Source organism: Cryptotermes secundus, unplaced genomic scaffold (assembly GCF_002891405.2).
Source record: "Cryptotermes secundus unplaced genomic scaffold, Csec_1.0 scaffold584, whole genome shotgun sequence".
Classification (NCBI taxonomy): domain Eukaryota; kingdom Metazoa; phylum Arthropoda; class Insecta; order Blattodea; family Kalotermitidae; genus Cryptotermes; species Cryptotermes secundus.
Genome location: NW_019735468.1, coordinates 320,762 through 336,150, shown reverse-complemented (window position 1 = coordinate 336,150; position 15,389 = coordinate 320,762). Strand labels below are relative to the sequence as shown.

Sequence of the window (15,389 nt, the reverse complement as noted above, 5' to 3'; positions counted from 1 at the left end):
TGTGCTCACGAGGTCCAGCAGCAGTCTGCTGCTGTCCTGTGTTATGCTGTGCAATTAGTTATGTTGTAATAGTTCGTAGTTATGATTCATGAATGTTCAATAAGTTCAATGTTCAATCTAAACCCCGCGTCTAGTATTTAACATATGATAATATTCTAAAATATCTGTGCCTCTGTTCAAAACATAAAGGCTAATAAGGCATATCATAGTCGGTATTGAGACTAGGCCATGAACTGAAGAACCGTGAAATGAGGGATCAGTTGCCATCAGAGGCAATAGAGTTCTCTTCTTTGCAGTTTCCAGACCGGCTCTGGGGTCCATCAAGCCTTCTAGTACAATGAGTACTGTAGTTCACTTGGTGATAAATTGGCCAGGTTATGCAGCTGACCACACACCTCCATCTAGTTCACACGAGAAAGAAGTGAGGAGCTATAACTTCCAGTCCTCTAATGCTTCTAATGGTGCACATTCCAGCAATAGTTTTACATTTATTTATATTTAATTAATTTATTTGTTTAACCCTCTGTAATATTATTCCTCCATTTTAAGTGTCCCTTGTCACCACGGCATGACATGTCCTCAACTTGTGGAAGACTGATTTTGGTGGATTTGGAATTAGTGGTATTGAACTTTCAGCTATATGGAGAATTAGTAAGTTGTACAAATCCTCAAAAGAGAAATTTATGTCCGAAATATTAACTTGCAGGGCTTCTCCTCCTTCCCATGGGATCATGCTGCAGTGGCCCGGACAGGGTGGAACCTGCCAATGAAAGAGAGGTAGAGCAAGAGCATTACATCTTTGGTACCATTTCACAAACTCAGAGTGATGTACATTTTAGGCAGACAGGTTGGAATTACTTTATTCCAAGTGATAGCTGAAACTGACTTTCTTAGATATTGCAGGTTTCGTTTATACGAGTTACTGCTTTGCTCCACGAAATAAATATCACATAGGAATTTTATTATAATTATTAACACTGTAGGCTATAGTTTGAACACTCTGCAGTTGAGGTAAAGATTTTTTATGCATTCTTTGCACATAGTGAACTCACTCAGAGTATGTTGTATCTGGCCATCTATCTCTGTTGTCATCTCACAAGGATATCACAAATTTAAAAATACAATCATTGATAAAAATAAGATTGAATATTTGACACCAAATTTGAGGCAGCTGAAGAAATCTCTGATAGTACAATGGAGGAAAATGGCATGATGGAACAAACCCACTTTCCACTCCAGCCAGATAGGGGTGTAAGCAGCAGCACAGCATAGGTCTGACAAAAAAGTTGATCCACCCTGCTTAGATCCCAAGGGGTGCTAGGTGAGGACACTAATGGGTGGGGCAAACAGCAGTATCCACAAGTTCCCTAATGATATGACTAGAAAAAGACAGAACATTGCACTCCATAAAAATAAAGATTTGACTTCATATACTTTATTCATGCTGTATTTTGTCACTATTATCACTTTGTTGGTGTACGAAACCAATCAGTCTTACTTAGACTCCAACACCTCAAGTTACTGAATCTGAAATGTTTCTATTTCTACCTATTATTATTCGGCAGGATATAATACATGTGACAGCCTGAAAGCCGATTAATCTAATGAATAGTTCTCAACAGTTTGTGGTAAGCAATGAGACATGACAGATTCCTTCACATTCCCAGATTTCTTCAGTTTTCAAATAATGACAGTGATGTTGATAATAATGACCAAATCTGTGACAGACTATGGAAACTACTCGTAAGACATATTTTTGACTTGGTGAACGACAGATATAAAAAAAAATATATTATGCCCTTTCTGAACAGCAGGTTGCTGATAAGTTCAATTAATTTCAAGAGGAGGGGAATTTTAAAAAAGCGCATGCTCAAGAAGGACACACATCTCAGAATAAAACTTTATAAATTATGTGACATGCCTGCCTACACACACATGCGCGCGGACACATACACACACACACACAATTTGGATGTTTACTTAGGGAAGGATAAGACACCTACAACTGCAAATATGGCAGCAATATATGAAAATGTAAAACAATTAACAGAAAACGTGAAAATACATGGACATATTTATATATGGACAACTTCTTTTTGTTGTCTGACTTATGCACTAATCTGAAAGAAAGAAATTAATTGTTGCAGGGCCATCAGACCTAACAAAGAATGGTATATCATAAAGCTCTGCTTGCTGCCTTCTTCATGCTGGTGTCTTACTTGGCTTAGTCTTCAACCCTGAAGATGGAGGCAACATGTTCCTCTGAAATGTCAGTTGACTTTCAGTGGACTATATGGCATTATATCACAGAAGAAATAACTCTTCATTATTAATTCTGTTGATTTTGGGTTCTCACACTCATGACTATAAAGTGTACTATCTTTCTGGATGTGATAATGTCCAACCCTGTAGAAATTCGTGACTTTTCAGAAGAGCATCTTCAGGGTGGAAAGGTAAGCTAAGCAAGCAACCAGCAACAAGGAAGCTGCAAGCTTAGTCTGCCTGCTGTTTGCTGCTTGCTAGTTACTTGCTTGGCTTAATCTTTGATCTTGAAATTAAAGATACTATTCTCCGAAATGTCAGTGAACTTCTACGTGACTACACAGTATTATATCACAGTAGACAGTAATCTTCATTACCAATTATGTTCACAGCTTGACAGCATAAGCAAGGGTGAGGGAAATGAACCAGAATTCCAAGGCCCTGTGAAGAATCGAAGCTGCACAGATGTTTTCTTCTTCATCATCATGCTACTGTTCATCACTTCACTGGTAAGTGACCCCCAATTCACCTAATGCTTTTGAAGCAAAATGCACAGTTAGATTATAATATTGTCACATGTATGGAATGTGACCATCAGTGAGTTTTGAATTCATGACCGGATTTATTGAACTCTTGGATACAGTGCATGACTACACTTTATCATTTACTATTACACACACATGTGCAAGTGCATGCGCGCGTGCACACACACACACACACAAATACATACATATATACTAGTGTCCACAGTCACGTCTTCACTGATGTTGCTTGGTAGCGGCTTCCAGTGGTGGACGTTCCCCTTTCTTAGGTTTACCAAACTCTACCCAGCCTCAGCTACCAGTTTCTAACAGCAAGAGCTCACAATGACTGAACCCCAGGAGTTCTCTAAGTACCTGCAACTGCTAACTGGTACCGGTATGGACCGTGTAGAAAATGTCTCTTCCAGTATTGCTGCATTCTGTCATTGTCGTAGAAATATGCTTGTTCATGGAGCCATTACTTAACAGTGACTGTTGTATAGTTGCTTGTTTTGTGGTTGTTGCCAAGCAATGGGTCTGCCTGCCACAATATGTACAGTACTAGAATGTTCTGCTGTTTCTTCAATATATTTTAGTGGGGAGGCTAGGCATTTGATTTTGTAGATGCTACTTTTATTGTATCTGTCCATTCATGGATGTTGTTTTATTATGTTTTATATTGTGTTCCATGTTCTAAATGCTATTTTATTTGTGTGCCTTTGAATAATTTTTGTGATTTTTCTTGTTTCTTTTCCACTGTATGTGTAAATGGCCCATTTTGTTTTTTTGGTGTTGTGTGTTGATGCCTGTTTTCTGTATCTGTGAGGCTGAATTTTTTTATTTTGTTTACATATACTTTGTCTAGAATAAAATGTCAGAAGTTCTCCTGTATGTCTAAATTTTTCAACTGTTCACTGGAACAGATGTTGACTTACATGTCATCCCTTTAGATTCAGAAAAGCAGTGATTTCTTATTACTCATCGTTTCTTCTTGTGTGTTATAGGTTGTGTTGATAATATATTGTGCTAGCAATGGCGACATCTACAGAATTATTAATGGCTATGACACCTGTGGAAACATATGTGGCCGCTATAATGCACCAGTGAAAGAATATGACAAACTAGGAGTGTGCATAGGAGAAGATATGAGCCAGAAAAAGTATGTGAAGAATCTGTAAATACAAATAACAGTAATATGTTTTGAGTGTTCTTCTGTGTGTTTTCATGATAGGACTGAAAATTACATAGCCCAGTATTTGTGTATTTCTGTGTAGGCATGGTGGAAGGAGAGAGATGGACATTGGGGGGGGGCAGAGAAATAAAATGTGTGAAAAATATGCAGTGACAGCTTCCCTCAGCTGCATTAATTCAGATAAAAATTCAGCATTCCATAGATATCTGTGTCACCACTGTCAGAGAAAGATGTGATGGGTAACAACCATTGGTCAATTTGTGTTTAGAAATCCTACCAAAGTTCCTCCTTCATGTACAACCATTGACCTAAGAAAGATTACTGAACAGAAGCAAGTGTAAATCAATCTCAACATCTAGGTGATGCTGAGTGCTGCTACACCTGGACATCGAATCAGAGTAACTCAGCTTGTGTTGTCCTGAATGAATGTTATATCATTTCTGTTGTGGACATCATTTGGTTTCCTGAAGTAGGTAACTCTTTAAGGAGGATGTTGGTGACCAGGTCCTAGGGCTGATATGAGACATACAGACATACCCTCCAGATTATATTTTCATTTGATGTAATTTTTACAGAAAACAAAGAATATGGGTTATGAAATTCATCAGTGTGATTAAACTGTTAACAGGTTACTTCAGATATCTTGGACTGGTCAAGTAACAAGAACCTGCGTGGACATGTGCAGTGAACAGCGGTGAGTTTACTCATTTCAGATGTGTGTGTGTGTGTGTGTGTGTGTGCGTGTGCGCAGCTGTGTGTCTTAAATACTGTGTGCTGAAAACTTAATCTTTACTTTCCAGTGAACAAATATTTAATCGTTGCATTGAAAAGGCTGGTACAGGAACAGACAACACAGTATCAAGAACAGGATTTAAAAATTTCTTCCAGGTCAGTTATATAGAGGAAAGTATATCTTTCTACAGATTAAACAGATCTCAGTATGTGTATTAATTTCACTGTGAAACTCAGTGGTAATAGAAATCTGAAGTTCAGCATCATTAACACCAAATTCCACCATCTGACATAATGCTAATCTACTTCTATCCACAACCCATATGAAGGATTACTTGTTTTAGCTGCTTCTTATTTAGGCAAGTTCCATTTGAGACATAATTAGCTGTGAGAAATGCTATATTCATTCTCTTAAGATTCCAGTATTTTTGTCTTATGCCTAGTATACAACAGAGTAATGTAAAACTTTGTACCATATTTCATAGCGTCTTTTGTTTCTTTATGTTGCAGGAAGTTTCAGAAGATCTGGAAATGAGCTGGAGAGAGATTCTGTACCTGTGTCTCATTGCTTTTGGTAAATAACAGTAATGCGCAAGAGCTGCTCAGCCCTTTGATAAATAAGAGTGAAAATCTGTACTCTAATTTTAAACATTTTTACTAATTTTGTTTTGTGTAATTTTTCATCTCTTGTTGATCTTGGTGTCTGTGCATAGCATCTATAGATATACAGTGAACGAAAGTTAATTAGCAGTAAAGATATCATACATAGGCATAAATTCTTCAGTTGATATGGCAAAGGCAGTAAAGTAAGATAACATCCTCTCTTGTGCAGGATTCTCTCTTATTCTTCTCATCCTGTTCCGCTATGTTGTTGGTATCCTTGTTTGGCTAGTGCTGATAGGCGTCACTCTGGCTTGTATTGGTGGAACTGTTTATTTATGGTGAGTACTTTTGATACACAGGTAAATACAATTTATGCAATAGTCAGTACATAACAGATACAGGTAATGTGATTTATTCAGTAGTGAATACATAGCTGTTACAAGTAAATATCAAAGCTGTCTACAAGCACTGTGAGATAAAGGCATACAAGTGGCACTGCAGTGAAGCTTCATGCATTCTTGAACTTTGGGACTATAAAGAGGTTCCTTTAAAATAGATTCTGCTATTCTTATTGCAGGATTCTCACTAATGTTTTTATGTTCCAGGATTTTGTGGAAGTCTAAAAAAGATGGACTGAAGGATAAAGAGGTCAACACAGATGTTGCAAGTCACCTAGCATATGCTATTGCTGCTACTATTGTTACGGTAAAACATGAAAACATAAAAGTCTGTGTCATTTGACATATGACATTCTCAGAGATTCCCTGGCATCACAGGTTACTGAAATCATCACTGTAGTAACAGTAACTGAATTCTCAGTTATTTATGTAATTGCAGCAATTCAATTTTCAAAATTGTGTTTGTAACAGTAATTTAATTTTTTAAAGTTTATGTTTATTATTAAATAAATGCAATTCTGCTCCTCAGAAAATAGCTTAAATTGTCATACTAGTTTATAGGTTTTGGAAGAATGCTGTATTAACTTCACAGTTTATGCCTTATCAAGTGATGGTTGATACAGTTAACTGACAAACATAGAAAAACCAGGTATGCATGAAAATTGCCCTATACAGCTGAAACCATAGTTTTCCTAGTATATATCTTTAACATTTGAATACTTAATTTTCTCATGTAATTGCTCCTTAGTAAAGTTAGCTAGAAACTTTCAGAATCTTCACATAGAAATATGTTAGTGCCCACATATATAAAATTATATGTACGTATTTATCAACTGAAAAGTTTTCTTAAATTTGTCATGATTCTAACTCTGTTATATTGGATTTTCCTCAACTTTGTAATGTTTATATTTAGCTCAACAGCAAATTCACTTTTGTTATGAAGACAAGAGATTCATAATCATGATCACAAAATCACACCACCAGATCCTATCCTAAGACAGTTCAGTCCAGCTCACATTGTCACAATCTGTTTCTCTAAATAAACTCTCTCCTAACAACATATCGGTATAGAAACTAGGTTGTTCCAATGAGGGAGAGATTTAAAGTTCTCACAGTAGTTAATATCGATATGACCTGGAATATGATGTTGTGTAGTTTGATAGTTAGGTGAGCTGCTCTTTGCATTATTGGCTGTCTTGCTTTGCTAGGTTTCCCAGTATGGTTCTCTCATCCCTTATGCATTGACATCACCTCCCCTACCTTTCATCCTCAGTGACACCAAGTCATGTGATTCGTTCTCATTAATTTTATCTGTAATTTCTGAGACTGAATATATCTTTAGTGCACAAAGCTGCTTACCCTCTCTTCTCCAATATATCAGCATATGAGCGAGATATAATGTTAAATTACTGTTTGGTATGTTAGTCTGTGATGGCAGAAGAAGCCATGGAATTATGTTACGCTTCCGTTCATTTCAAGTTGTCATCAACAGAGGGGGGGGGCTATTTTTCCTTTTTTGTACAGGCACAACTTAGAAGCAATTGTGCAATTTTAATGGGTTCACAACAGGGAGGTAATGGCATTTGGTTTGGTTTTTGGCAATGTAAGCCCATTTATTATTTTAAAATCCAATTTTCCTTTCATTGAGACAGCACAAATTCTAGAACAGTATAAGTTGTGATACTGAAGTCATTACTGCACAGTGCTGCTGTTCTTTGGAGAACTGTGTGAATATTAAATGGTGTTTGGTAACACTTTTGTTGTATGCATGCTATTTACTGGTTTGTTGCTCATTGAGGAAGTTAATTTTTTCTTGATTTATATGGAGAAGTAATTTTCAACTGCAACCACATAATGTTCTAATGTAATGTAAGCCACTTCTTGTTTTAGAACAAATAAACCTTGGGTCAGCTTTGTTGCTAAGCATGGAAGCTTCAGAACTTGGATCATTGTGCTCCTTGAAATATCTTCATTCAGAACATGGAGGCTATGTAACCCGGGTGGTTAGGCAACATGTGGCAAGATGGGATCAGTCCTGTTACAGAACAGGAAGGGCTGTGTATAAATGTTTATGACAAATGTAATTCTGGCACCAATTGTTTCTGGTTGTATTTTGGTTTGCTGTAACTCTACCTGTGAGTCATTCTCATGGGTAATTACCTGTTGGTAGTGTGGTTAACTCAGTGGTGTAATAGTCTCTGCTGTTGTGTTTGAAAAAGTAGTAGCTACCCTACCTTCAATAGTTGGACATTTCATGTAATTATGAATGTGAACCAGTCTGAGTTTTCATTTCCATTGTCTGTGTATTCTAGTCAGAGAATTCCTCAAGTGGTTATATTCATATTTATTTATTGGTTGTTAAAATGCATTGCTGTTAAAATATTAATGCATTCTTCTTCTGGCAGAGTAGTAATCTCTTAAGCCTATGTATGTTAACATTTCTTTCTGGTAGAAGAGTATCCTCATAAGCCAAACGTATGCTTGTATGGGACAGGACTCTTGATTGTTTGCTAATAAGTGATATGTATAGTCTCTCTAGTTTGTATTTAGGCATTCTGTCCATCTTGGTAGTATGATGCCAACAATAAAATCAGAGGTGATAAGATTTGCCTGCCTTTGTTTTGAGTACAATGTAGTGTCTCAGGTAGGTGGAGCATTCATCTCATAGGTACCACCATTTCAGAGGAATGTAACATCTCATCTGTCTCGAAGTTTGACTTCGCAGGTTCCCCTATAACATTAGTACCTGTCTACCAGACTATCAAACTATACTGTGGTATGTCTCGGAAGGATGTTCTCCATGTACATTTTCGTTTGTTCTGGCTACATATCCTTCCCATATTATTTCTCATGAATCATATCAGCGATATTACATGTAGGCTATGAAATTTAAAACGTTTTATTGTGTAATTTCCTCTATCCTGTTACTCTGGCAGTCAAATGTTCAGATGTCCTCATTTAAACTTTTTTCTCAGAACATTTGCAATCATTCTTCCTTCAGAGTTAGAGAGAAGTTTCACATTGAGCAAAGGTGTAATTAAAGATTCATTTAATTTTTCAGGTTATTGTGCTGCTGGTAATTCTGGTTATGAGGAAACGTATCAAACTGGTGATCCAGTTGTTTAAAGAGGCTGGGAGAGCCATTAACAGCATGCCACTGCTGCTTTTGGAACCCCTACTGGTAACTGATCATAATCTGATACTTTAGATATATTGTAAGGTTTTCCCAAAGGAATACTTGTTTGGAGAGATGAGGAAAACCATGAAAAATCCCAACAGGTGAATCGCACAAGTGGAATGCTCTGTCACTACTATATACGTCTTTTGAAAAATTCTATCATTATTCAGACCCCGGAATTTTAGGGATTCCACTGATGGACTAATGTGTTTGTAATCACTTCATTTACACTGGCTATTCACAACTGGTTTAACAAATCAGAACTCTGAATTAAGTTCCTCTATTTCCTGGTTATGGTATCTCTTTCATACAGGATATATAGATTTAGTGTCATGACCCTGCCTTCTGGAATTAGGTAATATATTTTCTCCAATCCAGATGTAATGGTTATACAGCCATGACTAAATCTTTGGAAATTTGGTAGTGACATTTCCATCACATAGGATATAATAGTTACATCATCATGCCTCATACCCTCCAAAGCTTTGTTAATGAAAATAAGGTGCACCAAATACAGGTGAGGTTGGCATTATAGTTGACTTTAAGGGAGAAACTTTAGTTATGCATATAAAACAGTACACATTAATTAATTAATAACCAAATAAATAACTAAACAAACAATAATTCATTAATAACCAAATGAATAACTAAACAAACAAGTAAATAATCTAAAACCAAACAAAGAAACAATTAAACAACTAAACAAATAAATACCCACAAAAACAATTAAACAAACACACTCAGAAACAAATAGACACACACTGAAACTGATAAACAAACAAACAAATAAATAAGGTGCAGTATGGATTATAATGATGTATATTGAAGCTCAGCCAGTTATATTCATACTGACCACAGATTGTGAGATTTGAAGTTTTCATGGCAGTGGCTGTGAAGATTACTACAGCTTCTTCTGGGATGTGACACTCATAGTCTGCTAAAAGTTCAACATTGCATTTGAGGAATAATGCCTTCATATTCATGGTAGAAGATGAAGGCAGCCTGTTGCTCTTAAACATTAGTAAACTTCTACCAGGCTACACGGTGTCAGGGGACAGTAATCTTCATGATCATTAATTGTCTTCATATTGTACAATGTAAATCTGAATTTTTATTACAGACATTTGTCGCACTAGGGGTGGTGGTAGCTGTGTGGCTTGTGTTCAGCCTTGTGATTGAAAGTTCTGGTTTCTTTACTCCCAGTAATCCAGCTTCTTTTGAAAAGAATCTGACTATGAAGGTAGGTAAAGTTGCATGTTAAAATATACCTGCAGTTGGAGGTAAGGTTTTGTGCAGAGGGAGAGGAGAAGTGTGTTCCCTACGATCCCTTGAATTTTTTATCAAAAGAGAACTTGTTTCATGGATCTATTTGAAGGGAGTTTCACACACCCAAACACCTCACTTTGAACAATATATGGAATGACATTTTATATTTGCTGTAAAAGGCAGTTAAAGCTCTATTTTGAGTGAGGCTGTGGGTTTACTTGAAAGAGACAGACTGGTGATCAAGGAACGACTGTTCTGTTAGAGGTTAATTCATTTATGAATCTAAGTAGCAGATAAATAACTCTCCAGTGATGCTGCAAATGAATCTGAACCACTGATGTTGCAGTGTCATCATTATTCTTTCATACTAAATCCTTATCCACACAGTTCTCTTATTGTTAGTATAAAGTCATTGTGCTGTTAGGAACACATACAGAATAGAGATAAAGACTATTGTTAATAAGAACTGAGGCCCGAGATAGACAAGTCTGGTATTAATGCAGTTCTTTCTTTCCCACTACTGTGCAGACAGACGCAGAATAAAACAGATGTGGTATGAATATTTCTTTGTGCCTATTATGAATAATAATTTACAACCATTAGCATAGATACACATGAAATCTTCCCCCTTTAGTCTGAGATAGCTTTTATATATATCATGGTAGAGTTATTTGAATAGTGTTATAATAGTCTGTAGGATTATCTGTCACATTTCAAAATATTTCATATCTGTTCACAATATATGTATGAGGCAGAATCAGTAAATAGGTCTCAAATGGACAAAACATAAAACATGTGATTTTCATTTCATGCCTCCTGTTGTGTTACAATATACAACCTTTTTATCATATCCATCACAACACAACTAATATCAAGATCAGACCATTTTTGGCTATTGATAGCCATCATCAGGCAAACACATGATTTACACACATATACACACTACTGAACCACAGCACCAACAAGATTGGATACAATATTATTAAAATATATAAAAACACTTGATGTAAAAAATACAAAAATCAAGTTATATAAAACATAAGTATGATATAAAATAATAAAATTCTTTTTNCCAGTCTTATTGGTGCTGTGGTTCAGTAGTGTGTATATGTGTGTAAATCATGTGTTTGCCTGATGATGGCTATCAATAGCCGAAGCATGTAGCAGGGTCGAAAAAGGTCTGATCTTGATATTAGTTGTGTTGTGACGGATATGATAAGAAGGTTGTAAACATATGATATTCGAACCTGGAAAGAAACATTTATTTCTCGACACATCTTCCACAAAACACTGATACACTTGCCTTGTCAACTATTTTTATTATTTTTATTTTATATTATATGACTAATCTATTGTTTTTGATTGTTTTAATAAGTGAATTTTGTATGATAACTGTCTCTTCTATATGCATTTTAATTTGACGCACTTGATTAATGGAATGAGTAATGAATGAAAGTCTTAATGGAAATTTTATTTTAGTCCATGAAAAATCTTGATAAATTTCTTGATCATTGTTTAAGGTGTATTATAAATATTATAAGTTTTTACTTCATTTAATTGCAATATTACTGTATTATTGTATAGATACTATGTATTCTAACTTGACTTGTTCCATATCCCATGGTGTCTCGCCTGTACTGGATTTACGGAATGTAAATAAATTCAATTCAATTCAATTCATTGCTTTACCAGTGCACTGAAACCTACAGCATAGAAGTCTTTGGACTGCTGTCTCAGCTACTTTCGCACTTCTGTGTCAACCTCTTCATCATCAGCGAAATGTTTGGCACCAAGGTGGTTTTTTAGTGGCCCAGGCAGATGCAATTCACTATGAGTCAAGTCCAGGCTCTAAGGCAGATGTTCGAGTAATTCCCACTGTAGTTCTTGAATTCTCTTCTGGGTTTCTCAGGCTGTATGGGGTCTGGCATTTTTTTTTCTGCTTAGTGCGGGGTGGAGTCCAACTGGGTCCACTTAGCACAGCAACGACTGATGGGCCTGTTGTAGCCTGCCCCGGGTGATTATGATGATGGAGAATTTGGTGGAATGAAGATTGGCAGGGGAAACCGAAGTACTCAGAGAAAACCCGCCCCAGCACCACCTTATCCACCACAAATCCCACTTGACCATACCCAGAATCGAACACGGGCCACCGTGGTGGGAAGGGAAGCCAGCGACTAACCGCTTGAGCTATGGCGCGACCCTTGGAGTCTGGCATTGTCACGATGAAGCAGTACCCCTCTTGCCAGTTGGCATGAATGTTTTCTGCAAATTGCATCCCAAAGCTTCAACAGAACATCACATTATAATGCAGAATTCACATTTTCACCACACTTCTGAAAATGGGCTAACAGTACTCCTTAAGAATCCCAAAACACGGCAAGCATAACTTTCCCAGCTGTTTCTAGTTGAAGTTGAACTGAGATGTTTCAGTTGCATTGAAGCATGGTTTGATTAGGGTTAGTAGTGATGCCCTTATGATATGTCCCCAGTAACAATCTTATGTATTAAGCATATCTTCTTTTTCAGCTGCATACCATAATAAATGTTGTATTTGGCCCATATTTTCTTGATAATTCAGTTTTCTGGGCACCTACTGTGTGCATACTTTCTGAAACTTTAAACGATCAGGCATTATGCTGTACGCTAAACCATGAGAACACCCCAGTGCAGTTGCTACACTGTCTGTCATTGTCCTCTGTCATCTCAGATCAACTCTTCTGCCTGCTGCACAGTTGCTTCTGTCACAGTCTCAACGGGTTGACCTGGTCAGGCATGATCTGTGACATTTGAACGTCCTTGAGAGAATTTGTTGACCCAGTTGTGCACCTCTTTACACAACAAACACTTCTCATCACAACAGGAAACATTTCTTTATGAATATCCTTTGCACTGAGTCCTTTTGCAAACAAAAATCACACAACAGAACGCTGCCCTTTGGTAGCATACTTCTCAAGTACGGTTGCCATTTTGAGTACTGAAACCATCCTTTGAACATGCGCAGGTGCATCTGCTACCTAGACTTTCATGAAGCTGGACTGTGCTGCGATCTAGTGATACACATAGAAAACCCACTACATCAATTTCATCTATTTTATTTTAATTTGTGACCCATCTACTGACTCATATCCTATGTTTATACCGGTTTTCATTACAGGTAACCTGCTGGTACAATTTGCTGGGACTTTTTTGGTTTGTACAGTTCTGTATGGGCTGCCAGCACATGATAATTGCTGGTGCAGTCGCAAAATGGTTCTTCACAAGGTATATGCAATTACTAACAGAAAGACAGAATTTGTGAAGTAAGTTGATTAGCATATTTCAATTTATATACTACCTTGCCACTTGGTTGCTAGTCAGTGGGTGGTGAGTTCAGCAGTAGGGTTGCTCTGGACAGGCTTCCTGCACCAGCATAACTTTCAGCATTGATGTATTATTCCACAACGACATAAAAAAATAAAATATAATATGACACTCTAATAGTGCCATTGTTTCCTGTTCTGAATTTGTACAGTCAGGTTTACAACCACATCATTTTCCGAAGATGTTTTATTATTAACTTCCATTTTCTACTCAAATTTCCAATTACCCAGTTTCCTAAAGTAACAAAGAGTTATATGTAACTTGAATCTCTATGTCATATGTTTTCTGTTAGGAATAAGAGCAACCTGGGTTTCCCCATCTTAAGAAGTTTCTCTAACCTTGTACGCTACCATTTGGGGACAGTGGCAATGGGGTCTCTGATCATTGCCCTGGTTCAGCTCATACGCTCCATCCTTGCGGCCATCCAGTATCAGCTCAAAGGTCAAGAGAATGCAGTCAGCAGATGCCTGTTCAGGACATGTCAGTGCTGCCTCTATTGCTTTGAGAAGATCCTCAAATATCTTTCACGTAATGCATATATTGAAACAGGTATGTGATTACCAGGGTTCAGTTTTGACTGTTATGCATTGTGTAGCAGTTTGTCTGACTATTTGACAGAGTGTAATATATGAGGGTCATACTGAAAGTCATGAGCAACAATTTTTTGTAAAGTAACATGCTTTATTATTGACAACCCAAATACACCACCTCAATCTACAGACCTTTCTTTATTTTTCCACATAATCACCACTTCTTTGTACACATTTCTCCAAGCGTTCTGGGAGTTTGAAAATTCCCTTTCTGTAAACTTTCGTTCCAGCCATCAGAAGACACTGATGCACTGCTTTCTGAATTGCCTCCCTTGTCCCAAAATGATGTCCACGCAGCTGATCCTTCACAAATCTGAAAAGATGGTAGTCGGAGGGTGCCAGATCGGGGCTATAGGAGAGGTGTGGAAAAACTTCCCACCCCATCTTTGCAATTGCTTCCAATGTGAGGCGAGTGGTGTGGGGGCGAACGTTGTCATGCAGGATGATGATGTTTCATCCCGGACATTTATCGTGCAATGCACGATGGAGCTTGTGCTGTGTCTGGACATAACGAGCAGCATTGATGGTTTGCTCAGTTTCCAGGAATTTGGCCAGAATAAAACCCTCTGCATCCCAGAAGACTGTGCCCATCACCTTCGGAGCTGATGGCACTGTCTTTGCCTTCTTTTTTGATTGAGAATGCAGATGGTGCCATTCCATACTCTGCTGTTTCATTTCAGGCTTGAAATGGTGAAACCAGCTTTCGTCACCTGTCACAATACAGAGAAAAAATCATCGCCTTCATGTTGATATCTCTGCAGCAGTTCTGAAGTGATGACTTTTCGCTGACCTTTGTGGTTTTCGGTCTATGACTGCGGGACCCAACGAGCACCAACTTTCCTATAGCCCAAGCTTTCAATCATCTCCTGTACTGCACTGTGCCCTATTCCAAGTTTTTGGGCTATTGTGTCCACAGCCACACGCCTGTCATCTTGAATGATCTCATCCACTCTTTCCTTGTTGCATTCAGTTGAGGCTGTTCAAGGACGACCGCTGTGAGGCTCACCTTCGATGCTGGCGTTCCCATCTTTAAAATGTTTCACCCATCTTTGAACACTGCTTGCACCCATGCGCACACACATCCATAAGCACGTTGAAGTCTCTGGTGAATTTCTGCAGCAGGGATTTCCTCTTTCACAAGAAATTTGATGACAGCATGCTGGCAAAATGACATGGTTTTCGGCCATTTTGTTAGGAGTGATACTGGTCATGTGATGCAAGTTATTGACATCATAAGACATTCAAGGTTAACACAACAGCTGGTTCCACCTACCACCATACTCTCTT

General features: G+C 37.6%; 1 protein-coding gene across 3 annotated transcripts in view; it reads left to right on the top strand.

Annotated features, from left to right (window-relative positions):
- Positions 1-15,389, top strand: part of LOC111869370 (choline transporter-like protein 1) — a 29,823-nt gene that overhangs the window by 6,150 nt on the left and 8,284 nt on the right. For all 3 annotated transcript variants that reach the window (XR_002843660.2, XM_023860853.2, XM_023860851.2), the window contains exons 2-13: positions 707-777; positions 2,655-2,771; positions 3,788-3,942; positions 4,604-4,669; positions 4,776-4,863; positions 5,218-5,281; positions 5,540-5,648; positions 5,916-6,015; positions 8,770-8,889; positions 10,007-10,126; positions 13,307-13,413; positions 13,805-14,061. Coding sequence is in view for 2 of the 3 variants with exons in the window: in XM_023860853.2 (XP_023716621.1) it covers positions 724-777; positions 2,655-2,771; positions 3,788-3,942; positions 4,604-4,669; positions 4,776-4,863; positions 5,218-5,281; positions 5,540-5,648; positions 5,916-6,015; positions 8,770-8,889; positions 10,007-10,126; positions 13,307-13,413; positions 13,805-14,061 (1,357 nt within the window). In the remaining variant the exon portion in view is untranslated. The remainder of the gene's footprint in view (positions 1-706; positions 778-2,654; positions 2,772-3,787; positions 3,943-4,603; positions 4,670-4,775; positions 4,864-5,217; positions 5,282-5,539; positions 5,649-5,915; positions 6,016-8,769; positions 8,890-10,006; positions 10,127-13,306; positions 13,414-13,804; positions 14,062-15,389) is intronic.